Source organism: Drosophila teissieri, chromosome 3R (genome assembly GCF_016746235.2).
Source record: "Drosophila teissieri strain GT53w chromosome 3R, Prin_Dtei_1.1, whole genome shotgun sequence".
In the NCBI taxonomy this organism is placed as follows: Eukaryota; Metazoa; Arthropoda; class Insecta; order Diptera; family Drosophilidae; genus Drosophila; species Drosophila teissieri.
The window spans coordinates 31,759,705-31,784,227 of record NC_053032.1 but is presented as its reverse complement, the minus strand read 5'-3'; the positions used below and the strand labels follow the sequence as shown (position 1 = coordinate 31,784,227).

Here is a 24,523-nt window from a genome sequence, read left to right as displayed (position 1 = left end):
TAAGCAGATCGTTCAAACGCAGTTTTAGAAATATGATGTTTTATGGAAACCAATTTTTATTTTTTAAGAATGGAAGGCTAAACCTAATTCTAAATTCTTCGTTTACAATTTCAAGTTTGTGTAAACAATTTTATATATAAAAATTAAGTTTACTTTCTCTGCGCTGGTCACACTTCAGCCGCTCTTATCAAAAGCCGGGCGAAAAAGAAGAAGACGGTTCTCAAATGTTTATGTAGTAGTCGTTAAATTGTAATTGGACCGAAATATTCCGATTTGCGATGGGGATGCTTAGGATCCCCGTCATCTTTTTACTGCTTAGCAGTCTCCAGCTTCTTTTGGCTGCCACCGAAGACGAATTCTTCGTAATCGACCATCCCGAAGAACCAACTGATTCCCTGTTGTTTGAGTATGGTGATGTCAGAAAACCCACACCAACCAAGGGTTTATTGTATCCCAGGGAATCGGAGACCCGTGAAGTGCGGAGTTTGGATGGAATGTGGCAACTGGTTAGGAGTGACCCATCTGACCCCTTGCAGGGAATCAGGGACAAGTGGTTTATGGATGCCCTAAGGAAGACCGGAAGGGAGATTATTTCGATGCCAGTGCCTGCCTCCTATAACGACATCACCACGGATAACTTGCGGGATCACGTTGGAACCGTGTGGTATGAGCGTACTTTCTTCGTACCACCCTCCTGGAAGGCTATGCAACGCACTTGGCTGCGATTCAGCAGCGTTCACTATTCGGCCGTAGTTTGGATCAACGGAAAGAACGCCACAAGTCACTCCATTGGCCACCTACCCTTTGAGTCGGAGATCTCGGGACTGCTCAGTTTCGGCGGTAATAACAGGATCACGGTGATGTGTGACAATCGCCTGAGCAACCGCACTATTCCTCAGGGTTCAGTTTACAACGCGGCTACGGACAACGGCTTTGTGCCCGTCCAAAGTTACACTTTCGATTTTTTTAACTACGCGGGAATTCACAGGAGTGTTCACTTGTACACGACCCCTCTGCTCCACATCAGCGACTTGGAGGTCAGCACCCAACTAACTAACGAAGGATTGGGCCGCATAGACTACCGCGTGTGGTTGGATGGGAGCAAAGAGGGCCTCCACATCCAGCCCACCCATCTTCTGGTGCAACTGAGGGACAAAGATGGTCATGTGGCCGCCCAACAGATCAACAAAGCGGTCTACCATGGTACTCTGCTGGTGCCGAATGCAACTCCCTGGTGGCCCTACCTGATGCATTTCGATCCCGGCTATCTATACAATCTCCAATTTGAGCTATTTGTGGCCAGCAACGAGGAGGAGCCGGAAGCTCTGCAGGATACCTACCGTCTCCCAGTGGGCATACGCAGTTTAAGCTGGAACAACGACAGCCTGCTTCTGAATGGCAAACCCCTCTATCTGCGGGGATTTGGACGGCACGAGGACTCCGATGTACGCTTGTTTGCCAGGAAAATAGGGTCATTCACTTAGTCTAATTCCTTATTTTAGATCCGTGGAAAAGGTTTGGATAATGCGCTTCTTGCTCGAGACTTTAATCTGCTGAAGTGGATTGGTGCCAATGCGTATCGCACCTCTCACTATCCCTATTCCGAAGAGTCGATGCAGTTTGCCGATCAGCATGGCATCATGATAATTGACGAGTGCCCTGCTGTCAATATAGACATCTTCGAGCCGCAGCTACTGGAGCACCACATGTCCTCGCTGGAGCAACTGATCCACAGGGACAGAAACCACCCAAGTGTGATTGCGTGGTCGGTAGCCAATGAGCCGAGATCGAACAAGCAGGGAGCCCTTAAATACTTTCAGTCAGTAGAATGTAGGACTCATAAAACAAAACTAACGCAGATCCTCTTAGATCTCTGGTAAACTATACGAGAGGCATTGCTCACGGACGCCCTCTAACCGCGGCTATAAATGCCAACTCTTCCACTTGCCATTTGGCGCAGTTTCTGGACATCGTGGGCTTTAATCGCTATAACTCTTGGTATCAGAACGCGGGCCGTACTGACATGATAATCAACCTGTTGACAACGGAGGCCCAGGGTTGGCGGGATAAGTTCGGAAAGCCTGTCATCCAATTTGAGTACGGCGGCGACACTATAGAGGGCATGCATTCAGTAGGGTACCCCGTCCGGGTTTTTAATGGATGCTAATTCTTTTTTTCCTCTCAGCTTCCCGCCTTTATTTGGTCGGAGGAATACCAGGTTGAGCTCTTCTCCCGCCACTTTAAGGCTTTCGACGAGCTACGTAGGAGAGGATGGTTTATTGGAGAGTTTGTTTGGAACTTCGCCGATTTTCGGACCGCGCAGAGTCTGTATTTCGAAAGTTTTTGAACAAGAGTTGCAACCAATGAAAATTATATACTGCAGCCATTATTCGCGTGGGCGGTAACAAGAAGGGAGTCTTTACAAGGAACCGGCAACCCAAAGAAGTGGCTTACATCCTTAGGCAGCGGTACTTCGCACTAGCCAAGGAGTTCGATTTGTCTGAGCTGCCTGAGGATCTCACTGTTTACATTTCCAAGCATATCCATAACGAGCTTTGAAGCTAGGGTTCGTGGACCAGTATCGCACAAAGTTTTCTGATGAAGACCATGTTTAATGATTTGTGCAACAAGTTATCAAAATGAGTATTTATCTATTCCTATTAAATCGTGATTTCTTATACATTTGTACAACTCCATTAGTGATATTGTTCACAATATAAATACTTTCTTTAGTTTTTCATTGCAATGGTGAAATATGACTACTCTCTTTTAAACATGGAATCTTGGCTAATGATGAATAAAATGATTGCCAAAATAACTCAAAACCTTTAAGGTTGCACGGCTCATGTAGTACAAAATGTATCCATCCACCTACATATTACCCTATCTCTGATATCTTCATTGGCTTTGCCATGGCCAACTCGTGTTGGTTAAGACCTCTCGACTGCAAACCTAATTAACTCATTTAGACCCCCTCGTAAAACCATTTATGTTTTATACCTTGCCACTTCTCGCGTTTTGGCCAGAGAAACACAAAATAGCAAAATGAGGCGCACAATGGGGCACCTCCATGGCCAAAAAGCAGATGAGTTGGCCGAACGAATTTGTGCCATAATTAAGAAGGCTAAATGAGCAAGCTGCTTCACGGCGATCTTCGATCTGTGATTGCCATTCTTCTCCCGCTGGCTACGCAGTTCGACTTTTACTTTTACTCCGCCTCGAGAATGATGCACCTAGATGACCACATGGCGGGTGGATCAACCGGTCAGACTCTCCAGTGTCTGGGGTGTTGCACAAGGCACATCATCGCGGACTGGTTGAGGATGTGGAGTTTTGCATAAGCCAGCCGAATGGTTAGCACCGAAAGGCTAAAGTTGGCTGCAGAATGCCAGCATGAATGTGTCTTTTTATGCGGAAAACAAACGTGGGGCTGAGACATAGACACCAGACCACCGCCGACTCAGACCGGTCACAGATCCCATCCCATCCCAGCGGACCAAGGCAAAAACGTGTCGCAGCAATTTCCCATTCAGCGGCGGCTTTTCCATGCACACCGTGCCATCTTTTCCCGGTTTCTGAAAAAAACATTACAACTTTTCTTCCCAAAAATCAGTTCTTTGTTGTTCTGACTATAAAAAGTGGGTTTTTAATATTGGTTTTAAATAGCTCAAATGTCAGTTACCAGCAAAAATCGCGTACGTTGAAAAGTACTTACTATTTTCTTTGAGTGTCTCCTGTTGCTGCTGCCCGTTTTGCCTTTTCGCATTGCACAGACACTGAATTTGCTCCACCACCTCACACCTCCACCTCCACCAAGTCTGCGCATCTGCCCGCCAGCCGGCTCCATGCTCCGCGCTCCAAGTTCCCTGCTCCGTGCCCATGCTCCAGCTCCATGACTACGTCGTTGGTCGTCGCGCTTGACTTACATAAAGCGGGGAGCACCTCGCATGCCAAATCCAAAACCCGTTTCGGCCCGCGACGAGGAAACGACAGAAGCGTCACTTGGCCCAGGTGAAGTGGAGATGGGATGGAGTGGAGTGGAGGAGGAGGTGGAGGAGGAGCGGAGACCACTCCGTTGGATGTTTGGCCATAGTGCAGGTAGTGCGGCTACACGGCTATTGAAGTCAAATCCTAATGCCTAATGCCTAGAGAACATATTTTTACATTTTTAACAATGGGTGTTACGATAGATTTAAAAGAAACCTTTATTTTTTAATACCTTATATTAATAATATTTATTGTCATTTGAATAAGCCGACTTAAACCAATTCTTTAACTGTACGGCGTTCGGCAACAATAATTCAAAATCCTTACAGTTAACAATCTGCGCAGCTTTTATCAAATAAATTACTTTAATGCAATCGCATTGGGATAATCTTAGATCTTTGGAGCTGCACACTTGAGGATATGTGAGCATGGCAGTATGCGAAGTAAGCACATATTTTTCCTGTGTACCAAACTGCTGCCGCTGCTGGGGGCTCGCTGGCTTATGTAACCTGTGCAGCCTGTCCAGGGGTTCATCGGCTTGGAGGGACCTGCAGAGACAGAGAATGAGCCACCAAAGACCGTCGGATAGGCAAACAATTCGCGGACTCATCTTCATCAGCATCGCGGTTACAACTTTGTCGCACGGCCATTCTCCCTCTGTCATCAATAGGCCGGAATGGTCGGTTTTTTGTCGCCCATCAGCCTCGTCTGCGACTGTGACAAATTACCCCTCCTATAGTCAATTAATTAGGCGGTTTTTGTCCACCTGTCCGTCGATTAGCGTTTTCCAAGCCGCAATGAGGCACCTGTGTGGATCCGCGAAGACCAGAACGGTGCTGGTTGCTAGGTTGCGCATACGCCATGATGGCTCTTAAGTAGGAACATGGACGGCTATTGCCAAGAGCAATTGTATCTATTTCTAGAATGTAAATCTTGGATAACATTAAAGATAATAAGTTACACTAAAATGGCTTTAACTTGGAAATGGGCTTATGGTGCGGGGCCGATGTCCCTCTGCAAAAGACGAATAGCAAACGAAATCTGGGAAGCAAACGAGGCAAATTCGTTTTGATAATTTAGGCGCGTCTGTCAGTTGGCAGCCTTTGCATTTGAGGGGATTTTATTTGTGTTTCGGCTTTGTTTTGCTATTGCTCGCCCAATTATAGTGTCATAACAATTACGCACGCTCACACGGAGGCATAATGAGTTTTGGTTCGGGCCTGGCTAAGCCGACTGAGAAAAATACTGGGACACGGAGCGAACGGCGAAAACCAAGAGCCAAGAGCCAAAGCCATCGCCATCGCCATCACTGTCTAAAGCTGACCTAGTGGAAGACGTGTTAATGATGGATATGTTCAGATAGGCCCCGACGTATAAAAAGCGTTCATTAAAGTTGCAAAAAACCGAGGTAAAAACAAAAACAACGAAGCCAAAACAAAGGCAAAGCTAATGGAAAAGAAGTTATTTTTAAACTCCCACAACTATATCAATAATGACCAAATGCTATTCAAAGGACCATCGCCTTGGAGATGATGATCTGATAAAATGTTTACTGCAGATAGAAAGGTGCCAAAGCGCCGAGCATATAATAAATTATACATTTAATAAACCAGAGCTTAGAGCTTTGGCATTTTTCTGGCATGTGACCTTTTCCCGGTGCTCCAATTACACGGCCGAAAGCGAAGTCCCACAAAGATGGAATTACGCCATCGATGGGTAAGAGACCTTCGCCGGAATCTCTCGACCACAATAAACCGAATTAACGACAGTGGTGGCAGACACAGCAGATCTAAACAGTTCCGAGCCACGAAAATGATTTAGCGCACTGTCATTGGGTCCGCTGCCTCCGCTGCCTCCGCCATCGAGTGTGAAGTGTTGACTTTCATCTCATTGTTGCCCCCGAACTCAATCCCAGTCCCAAGTCGAACCCGATCCCCATCCAAAGCGCCAGCCACCAATTGCGGATCGTGCCCCAACGCAGGGCGACACGCAACGCAGAGAGTCCTTCACTTTGGAGCGTGAAGGTTTCAGAAGGTTACACTCAGAGAAAAGCCCGAACGCAGCCTCTGATGATGGTTCAAACATAATAGTGAAGAAATGAAAGCACTACTGTATTATATCAGAGCAAACACTCCTATGATCGCAGAATAATGGAGTGTAGATAGCTCCTTACTTATCTTAAGACTTTTGAAGTACATAAAGTTGTTTGGGGAAATGATTTCTCTGCATGGAGCGCAGCCAAAGTCATTGCCGGTTTTCGGTGTTTGCGAAAGTGAGTGTCGAGATGTAAATAAACCTCATTTAGTCCAATTTACGGCCAGGTTCACTTCCAGTCGTCCGATCCAATGCAGGCGTCTTCCCTTTCATTGTGTTTCTTTATTGCACCTTCTGGTTGCCATCTGCGACTCCACAGGTGTTCATTCACCGACATGACATAATGGGCACAACGGGGCCTCCTGTCCATCGGGGACTTCTTTCACTTCTGGCAGAATGAGCGCAGATATGTGGTTTTCGGTCTCAATTCGAGGTCACTTGGTGACAAGTGTTGCCAGCAACGTTTAACTCAATGTAGTGTAAGTTATTGGGAGTTTCTCTAGTTTTTTAGTTTTAAAGACATACCAACCTTCATGCCTTCCAAAGCGTAAAGTGCATATTTTCGGGCTCTGGCGATTGCACCACCCATCTGTAAACGTACATATAATTTGGCTCCTTGGGAAACATTAATTATACGCCCCGTGGTGCCAGGGCCCTACTGCTCCACATCGAGAGCGTACGAATTCGCATTTCCCAGCCCATTTCGTAATCTTCGTGCCCATGTGACGCTGATGCTGATGGATGACGGGCCCAGGTTGCGACTTACCCACAATTGAAATGCAACTGCAGTTGGGCAACGGGAAATGCGAACTGCAGTTTCGTCAGTGGAGTGGAGCCATCCCTCATGGCCAAGCGAAATATGCTTCGGATGCCTTTGGCTGCCATGATCCTCGTGGGCTGTCAAAAAATCTCAGTGGCTGCGGCTGGGTTACTTACCTTCGGCGGATTCGATCGCGGTGGTGGGAAAAATCACTTCCTGGTCCGCGCGAATCGAAGGAAAGTGCCGAAGAAAATTTCAAATACCAAAATCGTTAGCGACATTTTATTTTTTTCGGCCTTTTCTTTTCTTTTTCTTCTGTCTCTCCGTTGTTTTCCAATTGGAAATTTTGTTTTATTGTGAGAAGCGCCCAGCAGCAACAGCAACAGCAACAAAAACAAGTTGCAGACGAAGTTTGGCGATAATGACGTTGCCGAGTGGACGAGTTGGCCCGAAAGCCCAAGAGCTGAGCACCAGCGGGTATAAAGAGTGGCTCTGCTGGCGGTGGAGATGCATTCAGTCGCTGGTTCCCCACTCGGAAGCAACCAAATTCACTCCACTCTACTCTACTCAACTCTTCCCCCCAACAAACACACTCACCCGAATCGTCGCTATGAACTCCTTCTCAGTGGTAAGTACCAAACGATCCCGGCGATCTCAAGACCAGCCGATCAGCCAGCCGACCAAATTGGGACTCAAACGGATTACAGACCATAAAGGGATTTAGAAAGAGTTACTCTTTCGGACGCCAAACGCTGCAATTGGATTTGAAATTAACTGAAAAGATTCAAAGACTCTCCTTGTGCCTTCAAAGGGAGCATATACATGCCCCAAAAAGACGCAGTACCAGTTCCTTACAAATATTTAATTGACAAGAATAGATCAGCGAATCTGGTATGGAAAGTGCACTAACCTCCACTTTCTCCTTTCAGTTCTTAGTGTTCGCGCTGGCCGCTCTGGCTGCAGCAGAGCCACCATCCGGATATAACTATCCTCGCGGCGGAGGCGGTGGTGGCGGCGGCGGTGGCTTTGGAGGTGGCTTCGGCGGCGGATTCGGAGGCGGCGGCGGTGGCGGTGGCGGCGGCGGCTACCAGGCTGTGAGCGGCGGCTTCCAGACCTCCGAGGGCCAGAACGTGGATCCCCAGCTTCTGGAGCAGGTCCGTCAGATCCTGCTGAACGAGGAGAGCAAGCAGGGCGGTGGTGGCGGAGGCGGCGGCGGCGGTGGCGGCGGTGGCTATCCTAGTGGCCCATCCTCCAGCTACGGTCCACCTTCCACCAGCTACGGAGCCCCCGGAATCGGAGGCGGTGGCCGTGTCGTGGGCATCGATCTGGAAGGCGTCCGCCAGGCCATCCAGGTGGCTCAGTTCGCCCAGCAGAGCTCCCAGCAGGGAGGTGGCGGTGGATACCCCAGTGCCCCATCCGGATCCTATGGCGCCCCTTCAAGGCCCAGCGGCAGCTACGGAGCGCCCTTCTAGATCTTTGAACAGGTCTCACATCCGAAAGACACACCTCTGCCAAAAATGAATACCGACGGACACGAAACCGACAAAGACGACACCAACACTATACCAATTTGGGCAACCTGGACCTAAAAAAGGAACTACCGATCCGCTCTGATCCCGAGAGAACTGGTGATCGCTTCCCCTTCTCAAGACCTCTTCCCAAACTCAGCGACTGTACCCCAAAACTCTCTAAGGCCCGTTCCCCAGAATCCTCAAAAACCCCCAACCAATTCGGGACTTCGTTTTGGGCTTTTTTGTAACCCTTGTAAATAGTTTCTCACACTACACGAATACAAGAAAACCCGCAAACGAAAGCCACACAACAACACCCACAACACCCGAAACACCCAAAACACCAAGATGGAGAACACCCCAGACAGTGTTATAACGCATTACTAGCTCGTAAGTGTTTTTATTTTATATGAAACAAACAAAGAAACAACAAAAAAATATGAAAACAATAAAAAAAATAGTAAATTTTGTCACCGTTAAACGATTACATTGTTTTAATTTCACTACCGTGGGGAGTTTACGCAGCATTTGCTATCTTGCCAAACATCATCACATCTGATGATTACAACAAACTGACCTCGTTTCGCATTGCCTCCTCGCTTACCTCCGAAACACTCGATGATCTCGTAATGACAATCCGACAATCCATTCACATAGACCCATTCCAATTGATCGAGTTCGCAGCTCCACGTAAACCGAGTTGTCACTGGCCCATGTGAGTTTTTAAATACCAAGCCAAACATCGCCAGCAATCCTTTCACTTTTACGCTCGGTAATAAGGTAGCTTTGACCCCTGCCCTATCTGCTCGTACACTGAGCCAAACCATGGTTATCAGTAACTACAAATGACAAAAGTATATACATATATAAATGATATAAGTAATAAGCTGGTATACGTAATCTGTGAAATAACTTTCTACTTGGTAAAATATCTTTCAGAATCCGATACTTATGATTCATGTCTTTAACTGCTCATTCAAATCAATGTGTTATCCCCTTTTTTGCTGTGTACGAGGTACTTCAGCTGCGATGACTGTCGTGCAAGTGCTTAAAATGGAAGATGTGGATTGGATGAAGATGGGGATGTGGATGTGGATGGCTGATGGCAGAGGGTGCCGGAGGGGCGCTCATTACGCGAATATTGCGACATATGCAGCCGAGACTCTGGGCCAACTGCAGCAGGTGGCGGGAAAGGCGGTGGGGGGATGATGAGTCGATGGACATCAACAATTACCACAGCCGAAGTTGGAGTTGTGGCCCAGAGCCATAAATGAAGTGGACGCTGAATTCGAAGCTGCAGCCACTTAACCAACAACACTCGGCGTCATTAGATTTCCCAATTGAATGCGTGGCGAGGTGGCCGTCCTCATATGTACATACATACATATCTACATACGAGCAAGTGCACCCAAAAAGCTGCACTGGCAGATGAGGCGCCAAATGAAGTGGAAGCTGTGGTAGCCGTGGAATCCCGATTACGACATCGCAGCCACCACAAGTAGAAAACTGCAGATGCCATCATGCAAGCGTCCTAGCGAATGAACATGTAGCCATATTACGAATACTCCAAGCCTACTAGCAACTGATTCATTTGATGTTCTAATAGAAATTGACCTCGTTAGGTTTGAGTTGAGATTGCTTTCAAAAGCTAAGGCAGCTGTAAAATTGTACACATAGTAGAAGAAAGCAGATTACAATAGTTAAACAAGGCCTTATGTTATGTTAATGATCTTGAGTAAATCGCTTGATAAGAATTAGCAGCAATCAAAGTTATCTCTGTTACTTTTGAAAACTCACTAAGGGCCCATAAAACTCTATCCCCAGGCTCTCGATAAGCGTCAACAATTGGAGTGGCCTTGTCTGGGGCCGAGTCCGGAGTACGATCTCCGAGAGAGATCCATCTGAGAAGAAGATCTCCTAGGGTGACTGGCAAGCCGCCAGTGACTGGAGGTTCTCAGCAGGATTATAGTGCAGATTTAGGGGTAAACATTCAACACGGGACGGATGACAGCGAACACAATGAATGGATGGGTGCCGTCTTACGTAATCTCGGTCAGCTCCGGAGCTCTTATCGGACACACACTGTGAGTGAGGCAGGCCGGCCGGGGAATTGACTGAGGGGATCTTAGATCCTAATGGATAATACCACCATCTAGATAAGATCGTACGCGAGAGCGCCGTCAATAGATAATATTTAGAACAGGCTGGGCACGGTACCACGGTATATATAAAGACGAGGCGGGCGCCGTGATGCGTTTAATCGTGATTCTCCGTAATCGGAGCCGGGAAGTGAATAGTGATTAGTGCTCCAGTTACTAGAGACTGTGCGTTCTCGAGCGAATTCTTCCGAAATGTCGTCCCTTTCGAACGCTACCGTCCTGGCAATCGCTGCCACCGTGGTTCCCGACTCACAGTTCGTCTTCAACGGCACGGATTACGGCGTGTTCGCCCTGGTGCTGTGCATCTCTGCCGCCATTGGAGTCTACTTCGGATTCTTTGCCAAGGGGGAGGACACCACCGAGGAGTACCTCATGGGCGGCAAGCGGATGAAAACGATTCCCATCGCCATTTCGCTGGTGGCCAGTCAGCTGTCGGCGATCTCCATAATGACCATTCCGGCGGAAATGTACGCCTACGGCATCAATTGGTTCTTCAACGTGGTGTGCATGGTAGTTGTGGTGCCACTGCTCAACTACGTGGTGATCCCAGTTTTCTACAACAACAACATCACAAACTGCTATGAGGTGACTGACTAGGAGTGCGATTTTCCAAAGGAACATTGTATTTTATCTTGCATATTCGCAGTACTTGGAGATGCGCTTCAGTCGCAAGGTGCGAGTGCTGCTGACCTTCTTGTTTATTATGACGATGTTCTTCATGCTCCCGATCTTTATCTTCCTGCCCTCCCTGGCCTTTGCACAGGGTAAGTGCCAACTAGCTTGACTTACCCTCTCCTCGTTGCTAATGTTTCTTAACTACTAGTGACTGGCTTCAATGTGCACCTCATCAACACTGTGGTGTGCGGCATCTGCGTCTTCTACACCATGTTTGGAGGTATCAAGGCTGTGGTCTGGACCGATGTTATCCAGGCAGCCATTATGGTTGCCTCCGTGGTCCTAGTGGGCGTGATGGGCGCTCACCGAGTGGGAGGCTTCTTCGAAGTGCTGCGCATCGCCGGGGAAGGTGGACGCCTGGATATTAACTACACCTTTGACCTGACCACGCGCTCCACCATCTGGAACACGTTCATATCGGCGACAATGATGTGGACGGGATATGTGGGCCTGAACCAGAGCTGCGTGCAGCGAATCGTGTCCCTGCCTTCACTAGCTCACGCCAGAAGATCCCTGGTGCTCTTTGGCTTCGGGTTCATCCTGATCATGTTCTTCAACTGCTTCACTGGCATTGTGATGTACTCCCGCTTCCACGACTGCGATCCCCTCCAGTCTGGCCACGTCTCCAAGGTGGACAAGATGGTTCCGTATTTCGTGCAGGATACCGTAGGCAATCTGTGGGGCATGCCAGGCGTCTTCATTTCCTGCGTGTTCAGTGCCGCCCTCAGCACACTTTCCGCCAGCATTAACTCCTTGGGAGGAGTTGTCTACTTTGACTACATCAAGCCCTACATTCGGCACACGGAGCACCGGGCCAACGTGATTATGAAATCGTTCGTTTTCTTCTCTGGAATCTACTGCATCCTGGGTGGATTGATCGTGGAGAACTTCAACTCCATTCTGCAGGTGATCTATTCCATTGGAGGCATGAGCTTCGGCTCGACGTGTGGCGTTTTTATGCTGGGAATGCTGGTTCCGAAAGTCCACGGCAAGGTACGTTTTCAGGATTTCCGAATGTTGCAGATGTCCTAACCATTCTCTTCACTTAGGCTGCCTTAATTGGAGTTCTTGGCAGCATTGCCTGCATGGCCACCATTGTGACTTTGAGTTGGGGCCGCAATCACTACGACACTCTGCCCACGAGCACATCCGGTTGTCCGGCTTCTTTGAACGCAACCATAACGGACTTCAGCACAGCTTCACCTCTGATCCTTGGCTCCACCACAGAAGCCCCTGTGGTGGACAAGGGATTCAGCATCCTGGACCTCTCCTTTAACTGGTACACGGTCGCAGGCTTCATCATCACCTGGCTGTTGGGTATTGCGATGAGTTTCTTCCTGAAGTCTGGGCCCGGTTACAAACTGGACCCCAAGCTCCTGTCCCCGGTGGTGCAGCCTTTCGTCCACTACAAACTGACGCCGTCTGAGGAACCCGAGCAGTTCAAGCTGGAGAAACCCGAAAAGGTCTGAGATTCGAATTGGAACTTAAGGATTAAGATATGCTTTATAAGCATAGATGTGTTATATTATACAATAGGAATATGAATATATCGAGATATGTTATAAAGCTCTATGTTTCTAAAATGTTACTCTGAATGTTTTCTCTGTCGTACAGTTCGCGATTGTCGTGTTCAAAGCAACCGAGTGTGAGATTATTTATAGAAGATTACATATGTCTATATGTCTTTCCATTTCGTTGTAAAAGAGCTCAGTCTAGCGATCCGGATTGGTTTGAATCCTCCTGAAGACTGCGATGTCACTATAGCCACACGGTCTAAATATAGCCGGAAGATAAACCCGAACTCCTCCGTCCAGTCGTGCGAGTCCAAAGAAGCCGCGATGCAAATGATGAGCCGTATCAGTCGTGCAAAATCTCCCAGTCAGAGTCGTAATTCTTATCGCTGGCACTGGCAAATATTTGGGCCGTAATCGGTGGGCCAACGGTGTTAAGCCGTAAACACTCCGGCGTAGGGCCGTATACCAGGGGCCATGCCCCCTGCAGCCCCACCACGACTATTTACCACTGTCAAAAAAATAGAATTATGCAAAGACAAACACCGAACATGGAAAGTTTCGAACGACGTGAGAAGAGTAAACAGACCAGTTCCGAAGAAAGCCATCCATGTGATGGATGATTTGACTTCTGTGCGCGACTGCAGGGTATCGGCAATGGCTTGAACGGCCACAGATGCACTTTGGCATTTATGATTCATGTTTATCTAAGGCTTCCTCATATATAAACTCGGTTAAGTACAGAAATCCATGTGGATAATATATATATAACATTCAGCTTAACCAAATCCGCTTTATAAGACATTATAAAACCCTAAATTTGGTTATACTGACCCCGGCAATAAAATACTAAAACGCTGCCACAGCTGAGCAGTTACACAGTATTGGGAACCAGAGAGAGCAATCAACAAATCTATTTATAATTGAAGCAGTGAAACAACAGGTTGATTTAACCATAAAGCATTACCCCCTAGTGCACGAAATCGATGCAAAAGCAATACCAATCATTTATACTATCTATTCAAAGCACTTTCAGCAAACTTCGAGAGCAAACAGATACCAGCACAAACGCCTTACCAAGATGCTGCTCCATTACTATGCTCCAGGTCAAGTTCTACTCCAAGTGTAGGCCGAGATTCCACGTGCCCCGCCACCTGGTAAGTGAAGAAGATGGCCTCGGCGGCCAGGCGTAGCTATAGCACAATATAAGAGCGGCATGCCGGACAGATAAGTGAAGCACTAAGCCCCGGTTGATTTACGGGGCAACGTCAAGTTCAGATAAGGAGACGCCCCGGACGGGAGCTATATTTAAGTACAATCCAGGCCAGGGCCCGCAAGTTTGCCACCAGCATCCGTGAAATGTGAACCGGTTGGATCGGTCGAAAGTCGAAACACCCACCAAGCGCATAACACTCGATACAGCAGATCCCCATCCTTACGGACAAGATGTCCACTACCACCACCATGGCCAGTGCTGTGTCCGGCGCCTCGCAGGACCTGCGATTCGGACTCACGGACTACCTCGTCTTTGTCATCATGCTGGGAGCGTCAGCGGGCATTGGGGTGTACTTCGGATTCTTCTCCAAGTCCAAGAACACCACGGAGGAGTATCTGCGCGGCGGGAAGAAGATGCAGACCCTGCCCATAGCGATATCCCTGGTAGCGAGGTGAGAGTGTAGCAGTGTCCGGCAGTTTCAGCCGGATTTCTCCCGATTCCGTCATAAGTTATCTTTATTATTTGACGGCCGTAAAAAGTAGCTGCGTCAATTTCTCTACGTGTTTTAAGAAGTTCTCCGGATTTGGCTCATTAATTTGCCGCCCAGTAAAACGATTGTGTAACCCACACGGAACTGGGGAATCTGTTTGGGCGTTAGTCATAAATCGTAATTCTACCGAGTACCTTTTACTAAGAAGGATATACTCGGCTTTGAGAGGGGGATATAGCTACTGGAATCCAATCAATAACTTACATGCACCCATTTCAGCCAGTTGTCCGGCATTGCCATCATGTCCATTCCGGCGGAGAGTTACACCTATGGATTCAACTATATATTCGTGGTCCTGGCCATGGTTGTTGTGATTCCTATTTTAATATACGTAATTGTTCCTGTCTTTTATGAAAACAATGTCTCCAACTGTTATGAGGTGAGCTAAACGCTGAGAACAATAAGAAATACAATAATAATTTCCAAAATTATTTAATTGCTTTCTCCCACCTTAGTACCTGGAGATGCGGTTTAATAAGCGAACGCGGCAGTTGGTAACCTTTTTCTTCGTGACCAACTCGTTCCTGATGTTACCCGTCTATATGTTCATTCCATCGCTCGCTTTTGCCCAAGGTAAGTAATATACTAACTCGGTCGACATCCGTCTAAACCAAGTCCCACCTTTCAGTCACCGGCATGAACATCCACTTGATCAACGTGATGGTGTCCTCCATCTGCATCTTCTACACGATGCTGGGTGGGATCAAGGCGGTGGTCTGGACCGATGTGGTCCAGGGTGGCATCATGCTACTCTCTGTGGTTGCCGTCGGAGTTTTGGGCACAATGCGATCGGGAGGCGTAGCCACTGTTATTGAACGCGCCTCTGAAGGCGGACGATTCAACTTTGAGTGAGCTATTTGATCTGTTCCGAAAGTCGGGTTTTAATAACTCAATCATTTAGCTTTGGATTGGATCCTCGCTTACGGATGACTTTCTGGGGTGCCACCATGGGAGGCATCTTCATGTGGACGGGTCATATAGGCCTGAACCAGAGCTGCGTGCAGCGCATCGTCTCCCTGCCCTCGTACTCCCATGCTAAGAAGTAAGGGATAATTCACTAGAATGAGCTATCGCTATAGATAGACCTCGATCCCCGGAACAGCATTTGATATATTTTAATTTGCTCCTTTCAGATCATTGATCGTTTCTGGCCTAGGGTTCCTTATCATAAGTTTCTTCAACACCGTATCGGGAATCATTATGTTCGCCCGCTACTATGGATGCGATCCGATGCTGGCTGGTGTAAGTTCAATCTTAATATACCGAATATTATACTTCTTCTTTAATGGAATTATAAAACATACCTTTTTGTTCTGTCCTCAGCTGGTGAGCAAGCCGGACAAGATGATGCCGTTCTTCGTGCAGGACATCATGGGACACCTGGCCGGAATGCCCGGCGTATTCATCTCCTGTGTGTTCAGTGCCGCCCTTAGCTCGCTTTCCGCCACACTGAACTCCCTGGCCGGAGTGGTTTACTTCGATTACATAAAGCCCCATATTCGGCACACGGAGGCCAGAGCCAACTGGGCCATGAAGCTGATCGTGGTGGTAATGGGGGGGTACTGCATCCTGGGCGGCTTCATGGTGCAGAACTTCAACTCGATCCTGCAGACGGTGGTCACCATTACGGGCATAAATACGGGCGCAGTGGTGGGCGTGTTCCTCCTGGGAATGTTTGTGCCCCGCTGCAATGGCAAAACGGCTGTCATAAGTATTATTGTCAGTGTGGTCGCCATGGTGTGGATCATCGTCAATGGCCAGATGAACTTCAAGTCCGGACTGATTAAGTACGAGGTGCTGCCCAACTCACTGGATCAGTGTGAGGCCAGAGGCCTTCACATGATTGCGGACGTGATGTAAGTAGACTATTGGGATGCTTATCCGAGGTGTGGCTCACTTAGTAGATGCTCCATTCCAGCAACCAGACCGACTTCACCCCTGTCACGATGAAACCTCCTTCCGGCGCACCAGTGACCACCGCCTTCCACAGCGATCGGGACTTTTCCCTGTACGACATCTCGTTCTATTGGTACAAGGTTTTGGGTACCGTTCTGGTCTTTCTGTGTGCGATCCCGATGAGCTACGTCTGGCCACCAGACAAGAACGAGAAGCAGAATCCAAAGCTGTACTCTCCATTCGTGAGGAAGTTCCTCTCTCTGCCTGATGCGGATCAGGAACTGGAGGAGGCGCCACTGCGAGGAGCAAAAGCCGGCGAAATTCCCGAACTCCGCATAGATCCTACCGAAAAGGAAAAAGAAGCTGGCACCATTCACTGATTCCCCTTAAAGGTTTTGATTATTCAATGGCTATGAGGAATATGAGGAAGACGATTAGAATGCTAAATAAAAACAAAATGGAAAGAAATATTAAATCTTTTTTAAATTTAGAGAAAAATAGTGATTTTACATTTAGTGAATGAATCAACCAATGTATCGCCAAGCTATAATTGCAACCCACGCAATCTGAGAAAGATAATTGTATAAGTTAAAGCAGTTCAACCCCACCAGATTTTTCAAAAACTATATGAAATATATCTGCGAATATACTTTTCTAAGGTCCATTGACCCAGAGGGCACTTCAAGGTCCCCACTTCTCTCGCAAATGCGTAAAGACTTAAAGACCGTCGTCTGGTGAATCTTCTTTTAGGGGTTTCTGCTACTGGTGATAGGGAAAATCTGCATTAAAGGATGATAGACAAGTTGGTACTCTAGGGAGGGTATATGTCTCAGGAATTCCAGATGCGAACCGGTAACATCGGCCGGCTTTTAGTTAGCCAGATAAGAAGCGCTCCTGATTTACGATTTGCTCCGATTACGACTCACATGAATAGATATCGTGTCGAGATAAGGGTGGTCATCCAGCTCGAGGAGCTACTTAAGAAGGGCGTCCAAGATCTGATCTCCACGAGTGTGCTGGCAGCATCCAGAACCTAAGCACCGAGGAGTTTCCGGTTCGGTCTACCCCATTTCGCGATTCCAAGGATGACTAGCAGTGTTAGCGATTTGGCCAGCACAGTGGCCACTGCCACGACTGCTGCCACGGCTGCTGCCATGGAGGACCTCCGCTTCAGCTTGACGGATTACATAGTCTTCGTCCTGATGCTGAGCGCCTCAGCAGGAATTGGAGTTTACTTCGGATTCTTCTCGAAGGCCAAGAACACCACCGAGGAGTACCTGCAGGGTGGAAAGAAGATGCCAACGCTCCCTGTAGCCATTTCCCTTGTCTCGAGGTGAGTGTCCCGCACGCTTTTTCCCATAAATTTCCATGTCGTCACGCGTCGTAGTACCAGTGAAGGCACACCAGACACACCACGGGCCATAAAGATAGTATCGCTGTATCGGGCCTCCTTCCTCTAAGCCATTTATTCTATTCCCGTACGTCTATCCGTATATCTTATCCAAATGCGCATGCCAGTTATTACGGCCATAAAAAAGCTTAGATGAATTACACTATTACCGCGAATCTTGTGAAATAGATCCACTAAGGTTCGAGCCCCCTTTTTCCGGGAGCCGTTACCAGTGGGCTCTTGATTAATTTTAGAATGGTACAATGTATTGCTATTTGAAGTCACCTTAGGAAGGGATATACCTAAATGGCTACTAATTTCTCGATCCCTTTCAGTCAGCTGTCTGGAGTTGCCATGATGTCCGTTCCGGCGGAGACGTACTCCTTCGGATTCAATATGATCTTCGTGGTCTGGGCCATGGTTTTGGCGGTGCCCGTCCTTATATATATCATTGTGCCCGTTTTCTACGATAATAATGTCTCCAACTGCTACGAGGTAGGTGAAGATATTCAAAACTTTAAAAAAACGAGGTCTTTTAACTGCAAACCTTAAAGTTTGTGGTTTTAAAGCCCTTCTTATTGTTTTGATTACAAATCATTACATTCTTCGTAACCAATCTCCATTTGATTTTCTTCTACAGTATCTAGAGATGAGATTCAGCAAGCGCACACGACAATTGGTGACGGTTACCTTCGTCCTCAACCAATTCCTGATGCTTCCCGTGTACATGTTTGTGCCTTCGCTGGCCTTTTCCCAAGGTATAATGGAAATAGATTTTAATCGCAGGCGCGTCAGTGGTTGAATTAAAATTCATTTTCATTTGCAGTCACCGGATACAACATTCATCTGATCAACACTGTGGTCTCATCCATCTGCGTTTTCTACACGATGCTCGGCGGGATCAAGGCGGTGGTCTGGACGGATGTGGTTCAGGGAGGCGTCATGTTGCTCTCGGTTATTCTGGTGGCCATTTTGGGTACCTCGAACTCAGGAGGCTTAGCCAGTGTTTTGGAAAACGCCACTGAGGGGGGCCGTTTTAACTATGAGTAAGTACATGGGTGGCCTAACATTCCATTAAGAATTGCTAAATTTGGTGTGTGATTCCTTTAGTTTTGGTATCGATCCCCGCCTGCGCGCCACCTTCTTTAGTGGAATGGCCAGCGGCCTTCTGATGTGGACAGGTAAGCTTGGCCTGGACCAGAGCTGCGTGCAGAGGATTGTGTCCTTGCCCTCTTATGGCCACGCCAAGAGGTGCCTTCTCATGGCTGGTTTTGGCTTCATACTCATCATGTCCTTCACCTGCTTCATCGGCATCATCATGTTCTCCTACTACTACGGATGCGATCCCATTCAGGCTGGGGTGAGATTTCTGATCCGTTGCTGTAAATGAATTCCTTTATAATATTCTCTTCGTTCAGCTGGTCAGCAAACCCGACAAGTTGATGCCGTTCTTCATCCAGGATATAATGGGGCACATAATGGGCATGCCTGGCATCTTCATCTCCTGCGTTTTTAGTGCCTCGCTGAGTTCCCTTTCCGCCAGTCTCAATTCCTTTGCCGGAGTGGTTTACTTCGACTACATCAAGCCGCGAATCAATCACACGGAAGCCAAAGCCAATGCCACTATGAAAGTGGTGATCATGGTTATGGGAGCGTACTGCATCGTTGGCGGCTTCGTCGTGCAGAACTTCAACTCCATTATCCAGACAATGTGGACGATTACCGGCATCAATATGGGCGCTGTCGTGGGAGTGTTTTGCCTCGGCATGTTTGTGCCGCGTTGCAATGCCAAGGTGGCGGTGAGTGGGATCGCCTTTAGCTGCCTGGCGATGCTGTGGATCATCATCAATGGCCAGATGAACTTCAAGGCTGGACTGATTAGGTACGATACCTTGCCCAATGGCCTGGACAAGTGTGAGGCCAAAGGTTTCGAGGTCATCTTGAATGCAATGTAAGTAGTGTAGTGTAAATCTGAATCCAATATAATATATTAACTTTTTGTAAACATTTTCTCCAGAAACAATAATGCCACCAGCGTAGCCACTACTCCGATTCCCTCGCTGGAAGCTCCCAAAGAGCTTACAACCGCATTCGGCAGCAATCGCGACTTTTCCATCTACGACACATCCTTTTACTGGTACAAGGTGTTCGGTGCTCTTCTAGTCTTCGCGTGGGCCATTCCCATGAGCTATGTGTGGCCCTTGGACAAGGACGAAAAGCAGAACCCCAAGCTCTACTCACCATTCGTCCGAAACTTGTTGAACAAGCCAAGTCCAGTTTTAGAGCTAGAGGAGTTGCCTCTGAAGACGCCACTTTCCGACGAGCAAATCAAGGAAAAGGAAAATGGCAGCATAGCAGAAGCTTAGTATTACCACATCTGTACATTTGCATTATAATATTTAAGGATGAATAAGAATTGGTGTAATACACCATCATATCAGTGGATCACTCAAGAAAAGGTTTACAGCTCTAATGAGTTTGCCTTCATATTTAGCTGACGAATATTTCCAAAATAAAATGACATGTTATTTACATTTCCTATGAAACCATTTGTAAGCTGGAAATAAACTGTAACTAATCAAAAATGATATTTAAGAAGAACTAAACTTCTCCAAAAGAAAAACAAATATATTTGCATACGACAAGATAATATCAATTCCATTTTGAGAACGGCCAAACAAGTTTCATTTCTCTTGTATATATTTAAGATTTATTTACAAAAGAATATTCAAATGAAGAATGCCTTATACAGAAGATATGCTACATACAAAAACGGTCTGACTGATCATTTCAGTTGCAACGGCTTCCAAAACTAATTTACGCTCTTGCTGTGTTTATATATTATTTATCATTAGTATTACTATTAGAATTTGTGTTTCTCTTTTTTCATTGAAAAAGTTTTCTCTTTACTCTAGCCTGTATTTACGAATTAAGTTAGGAGAGATCGCCCAAGGAAGCGACCTTTACCTAACAGTTTCCAATGAGCTCATTCGTAGTCACCGGTTGCAAGTCGGCTCTTTTAAAAAACGTAAATGCTTCATATGAAACGGGCTTGAAATACTTAAAAAAAATTTCCAAAAGGGGTGAAAGTATGCATAGACGTATCTTAAAGCCGCAGTCCATTTGTATTGCGTTACAATAGTAAAAATATGTCCGCGATCCGTTTGCTTATTTGTTGAGTGTTGTCCAATTGGTTTTATAATTAAGGATATTAATGTCTTACAATTTAAAAACATCTATTTTACATACATTTCCGTTAATGTATAATTTGTTTGATTCCAATTTGATTAATTATCCACATACATATTATATTAAGATGCATTTTACAATCTGTCTGTGCAATTTCGGGAAGTGGGTGGGAGGGTTTTGGGGACTGGTACTACGCCTAATTGTTTTTGTTGTCTGTCCAGCTGACGCACACACTGCAGCATTGAAAGTCCAGCATCGATTGCAGCCTATGGCGTCCCTCGCGTCGACCAAATACTGGCGGACGCGAAACTATCATGAAAGTGAAGGGATTTCTGAGTACGAAATCAAGTGATCAATTAAAAAAGAAAATCGTAGCTTTGTTTGGGGAAACTCTTAAATGTTTGCATGTAGTTGGCAACATCAGACCAACTCGGCGGGCGAGCTGAAGATGCTTTTGTATACATCCGCAACGCATTAAAGTTGTTGATTGTCCATCGGTGGGATTTGTCTAGTTACACACTTTTGGCGCCGCATTCTCGGCCACCTCGGCGGAACTGTTGACGATCTTGGGCTCCCCTTGAAAAGAAACTTGTCATTAGTTGGGTCCATGATTAAAAAGACTTTTCTAACTCACCATTAACATTAATTTCGGCCTTCTTGACCTCGCTGATCTCCAGTGGTTCCTTTGCAGGACTGTCGGCAGTCTTGACCACGGTTGCATCGGCTTCCGAGGGCTTGCTGACATCATTGGAGGCGGGGGCGGCAGAAACCTCAACAGAAACGGGCGCGGCGCTCTCGTCCGTATTGCTCACGGCCTCCTTGGGTTCCGCAGAGTCCACAGCCTTGCTGGGCTCTTCGCTGTCGGCGGCTTCCTTGGGCTCAGTCACCACTGTGGTGCTGGTTTCCGTAACCTCTTCCGCAGACTCCACAGTGCTTTCTGCTTCCTTGGGCTCGGCAACTGGCACTTCTGGAACTGTTTCTTTGACCTCTGTGGCCTCTTCCACCACATCACTGCTAGACTCTGTTGCCTTTGCTTCTGCTTCAGCTTCTGTTTCTGGAGCGGCGGAAACTTTCTCGGTGGCTGGTGTGTCTACTTGTGCGGTGTCGGAACTGCCCTTCGAACTCGCGTCCACTTCCATTGGTTCTGGTGTGGGTTCCTTGGCTGGCTCATTTTCCACCTTGGACTCCACAACTTCTGCTGCACTTTCCTCTGACTTCTGTTCGGGTTCTTTTTCTTCAACTGATGCCTTTTCTTTATTTGCGGAAGGTGTGCTTTCGACGACCGCCTCATCTTCGTCTACATCCATAACAGAAGCAGGTTCTTCAGGTGCAGCGGCAGTGTCTGTAGCGGCTCCATTCTCCGAGGTTTTCCCGCTTGACTTCAGTGGCTCTTCGACTTTTGGCACCTCTTCGGTTGAATTCTTGGGGTCTTCTGATGTTGGTTTGACTTCATCGACATGGTTCGGCTTCTCCTCCGCCACTGCAGGCAGATTCCCCACGCCATCCGGTTGGTCCTCGACCTCGGCTGGACTGGCGTCTTTCTCTTTAGGCTCAGCTACATCTTCCTTCGCCTCCTCCGGCGCATCTTCCTCGGTTGCCTTCTCCTGCTTCTTCACCTCTTTCTTGTCCTTCTTGGCAGCTCCCTTAAAATAAGTTTGTTCGTTAGTTTGCAATGATAATAAGACCAGACCAAATGATAATTTGCTTACCTTTCCCTTGACCGGTGTCTGTACCTTCTCCAGCTCTTGCTCAGGCTCATCACCGCCAACGTCTAGCTTACGTGCTCCGCGTCCCTTTGTCGCGCTAGCCTTGGTGGCCGAGGCCGGAGATGTGCGCGCCTTTTTGCTGGGAGGCGGCGTCACTGTCTCGGAGGCTCGCGTCGGCGTTCCTCGAGTGCTAGACCGCGTCCGCCGCCCGCCCGCCAGCTCCAGGCTGCCACCCATCGTTCGCACAAGCTCCTCGCTTTCCTGCTGCGCCCGCTCAATGAACGAGCGGCGTTTGGGAGTGCGTTTCTGCAATAGAGTAGAGATCGGTTTCGGTAAGTTATATTTTAGTATAGTATATATTTATGGAAGTTTTTGATTTCCCGCCAAAACTCAAAACTTGAGGGAATAAAGAAGCCATTTCATGCCTAGTCATTATAATATACCTGAGAATCCATTATTCGGTAGTTAATATATTTCAGTTAAAAGTGCAATGCATAAAAACCAAAACAAGGGCAAGATGGCTTCAATTTATGCGAATGCACGATGCTTTGCTAGTGACTCCAAATTACAATTATAAGGAAAGAGTATCGATCATTTCACGTATTTAAGCTCTTATCGGTAGTATACTAATATTTTAATCCCAGTGCGCACTGTACTATTGTTGACATGGCCAAGTGACCGCAACAGTTGCACCCGCACATTCCCGCTTGCAGCTGAGTTCACAGTACAGACCCCAAACTAACCCCACCACACTAATAGTTGTCGATCTGGGGAGTTGAGTTAGGCATCGATATGTACATATGTACGTTGAATATCTATTAGTATAGTCGCCGCTAAAAAATGGAACCGAATCTAGAGCGCAACGTTGCGCATACATACACATACGCAACACCGCGAAGCGGATGCAAGTGTTCGTGCCGCTGTGTATGACAAAGTACAGCAAACAACAAAAAGTCGAAAAGGGAACAAGCAAAAATAAAAACAAACGAGATGCGGCGGCAGCGGCAAAACGTGAGTCCGAAAGGGAATCGCCGATTGCCTCTGCTTCTCTCGTCATCTTCTCGCCTCTTCTTCTTCAGCGAGTAGCTACACACGTATACACACACGCACACATGCTGCTAGCTTCAATAGCAGGGGAGGGGGAGTTGGAAAGTGGACAGGAAAAAGCGAAAAGCGCGCGCACACGAGGGTAGACGTTGAAAAAAGAAACGTAAATAGAAAACGAACACATCGCACAAAGGGAAATGGTGAAAATGCACCACATCCGAGTGCCCATATACACACACAGTTATTTTGGAAAAATACCGCAGATAATTCGGGCAAAGCAAAGCAGAACCCAGGCTGGTGTGCGTTATCGCCGTGCTATGTTAATTGTCGCTAAATATGTGTATGTGCGGTTACTTACGGGAGTCTTCTTCTCGTCACCCGTTGCCGCCTCCACAACTTCCACCGCCTCCGGCTTTTGGGCCACAGTTGCCTCCGACATGGTTCAGGTTCAGATTAAAAGCTGGGCGGTACTGATGGTTTCGCAATTCCTATATCTTTCCAAAACTTTGAAACGGTGGCGAGGTTTACTCCACTTCCACTCTCGCAGGCGCACACAATTACAGGTAACTCAACTCGACACACACGCCACGCTTCGCATACCGTGAACGCGCAACTTTCAGAAAGGCCGATTTTGCGGGAACTTTTCACCGTGAAGATCCGTTTTTTTGGTAACCGATGCTGCGCAAGGACTGAGTCAGTACTTTCGTATACTTTCTGTGCACAAAACGTTTGCTTTTCCCCTTTTTACTGACTTTTAGTATCGCGCTCGCACGGAGTAAACGTAACTAAACTGCTTCTTCCTAGTGCTGCACAATTTGTAATTGATGGGAGT

At 47.3% G+C, this 24,523-nt stretch overlaps 6 protein-coding genes across 7 annotated transcripts; 5 read left to right on the top strand and 1 right to left on the bottom strand.

Moving 5' to 3' along the window:
- Nucleotides 1–185: 185 nt before the first annotated feature.
- Nucleotides 186–2,680, top strand: LOC122620118 (beta-glucuronidase). Its single transcript, XM_043797432.1, has 5 exons — nt 186–1,445; nt 1,503–1,819; nt 1,870–2,131; nt 2,186–2,324; nt 2,384–2,680. The coding sequence occupies exons 1-5, from the start codon at nt 279–281 to the stop codon at nt 2,557–2,559; spliced, it is 2,061 nt and encodes a 686-aa protein (XP_043653367.1). The 5' UTR covers nt 186–278; the 3' UTR covers nt 2,560–2,680.
- A 4,685-nt stretch (nt 2,681–7,365) lies between these two features.
- LOC122621439 (putative glycine-rich cell wall structural protein 1) lies at nt 7,366–8,710 on the top strand. Its single transcript, XM_043799295.1, has 2 exons — nt 7,366–7,469; nt 7,771–8,710. The coding sequence occupies exons 1-2, from the start codon at nt 7,452–7,454 to the stop codon at nt 8,311–8,313; spliced, it is 561 nt and encodes a 186-aa protein (XP_043655230.1). The 5' UTR covers nt 7,366–7,451; the 3' UTR covers nt 8,314–8,710.
- A 1,893-nt stretch (nt 8,711–10,603) lies between these two features.
- Nucleotides 10,604–12,743, top strand: LOC122621071 (sodium-coupled monocarboxylate transporter 2). The gene is made up of 4 exons (XM_043798809.1): nt 10,604–11,096; nt 11,158–11,275; nt 11,335–12,179; nt 12,236–12,743. The coding sequence occupies exons 1-4, from the start codon at nt 10,704–10,706 to the stop codon at nt 12,653–12,655; spliced, it is 1,776 nt and encodes a 591-aa protein (XP_043654744.1). The 5' UTR covers nt 10,604–10,703; the 3' UTR covers nt 12,656–12,743.
- An 813-nt stretch (nt 12,744–13,556) lies between these two features.
- LOC122621069 (sodium-coupled monocarboxylate transporter 2) lies at nt 13,557–16,827 on the top strand. Of its 2 annotated transcripts, XM_043798807.1 has the most exons (10): nt 13,557–13,640; nt 13,725–13,854; nt 13,925–14,364; nt 14,683–14,842; nt 14,919–15,036; nt 15,092–15,311; nt 15,365–15,505; nt 15,597–15,705; nt 15,787–16,319; nt 16,382–16,827. In XM_043798807.1, the coding sequence occupies exons 3-10, from the start codon at nt 14,144–14,146 to the stop codon at nt 16,737–16,739; spliced, it is 1,860 nt and encodes a 619-aa protein (XP_043654742.1). In that variant the 5' UTR covers nt 13,557–13,640; nt 13,725–13,854; nt 13,925–14,143; the 3' UTR covers nt 16,740–16,827. The 2 variants fall into 2 exon arrangements, with proteins under 2 accessions (XP_043654742.1, XP_043654743.1); XM_043798808.1 differs by lacking the exon at nt 13,925–14,364.
- A 544-nt stretch (nt 16,828–17,371) lies between these two features.
- On the top strand, nt 17,372–20,366 carry LOC122619797 (sodium-coupled monocarboxylate transporter 2). The gene is made up of 7 exons (XM_043796937.1): nt 17,372–17,692; nt 18,085–18,244; nt 18,390–18,507; nt 18,576–18,795; nt 18,860–19,109; nt 19,168–19,700; nt 19,767–20,366. The coding sequence occupies exons 1-7, from the start codon at nt 17,445–17,447 to the stop codon at nt 20,113–20,115; spliced, it is 1,878 nt and encodes a 625-aa protein (XP_043652872.1). The 5' UTR covers nt 17,372–17,444; the 3' UTR covers nt 20,116–20,366.
- Nucleotides 20,367–20,988: 622 nt separating this feature from the next.
- On the bottom strand, nt 20,989–24,502 carry LOC122619799 (neurofilament heavy polypeptide). The gene is made up of 4 exons (XM_043796938.1): nt 24,050–24,502; nt 22,648–22,950; nt 21,573–22,581; nt 20,989–21,514 (listed from the first exon to the last, which is right to left on the bottom strand). Exons 1-4 carry the CDS (start codon nt 24,128–24,130, stop codon nt 21,447–21,449), a joined length of 1,461 nt encoding a protein of 486 aa, XP_043652873.1. The 5' UTR covers nt 24,131–24,502; the 3' UTR covers nt 20,989–21,446.
- Between the last annotated feature and the right edge of the window lie 21 nt (nt 24,503–24,523).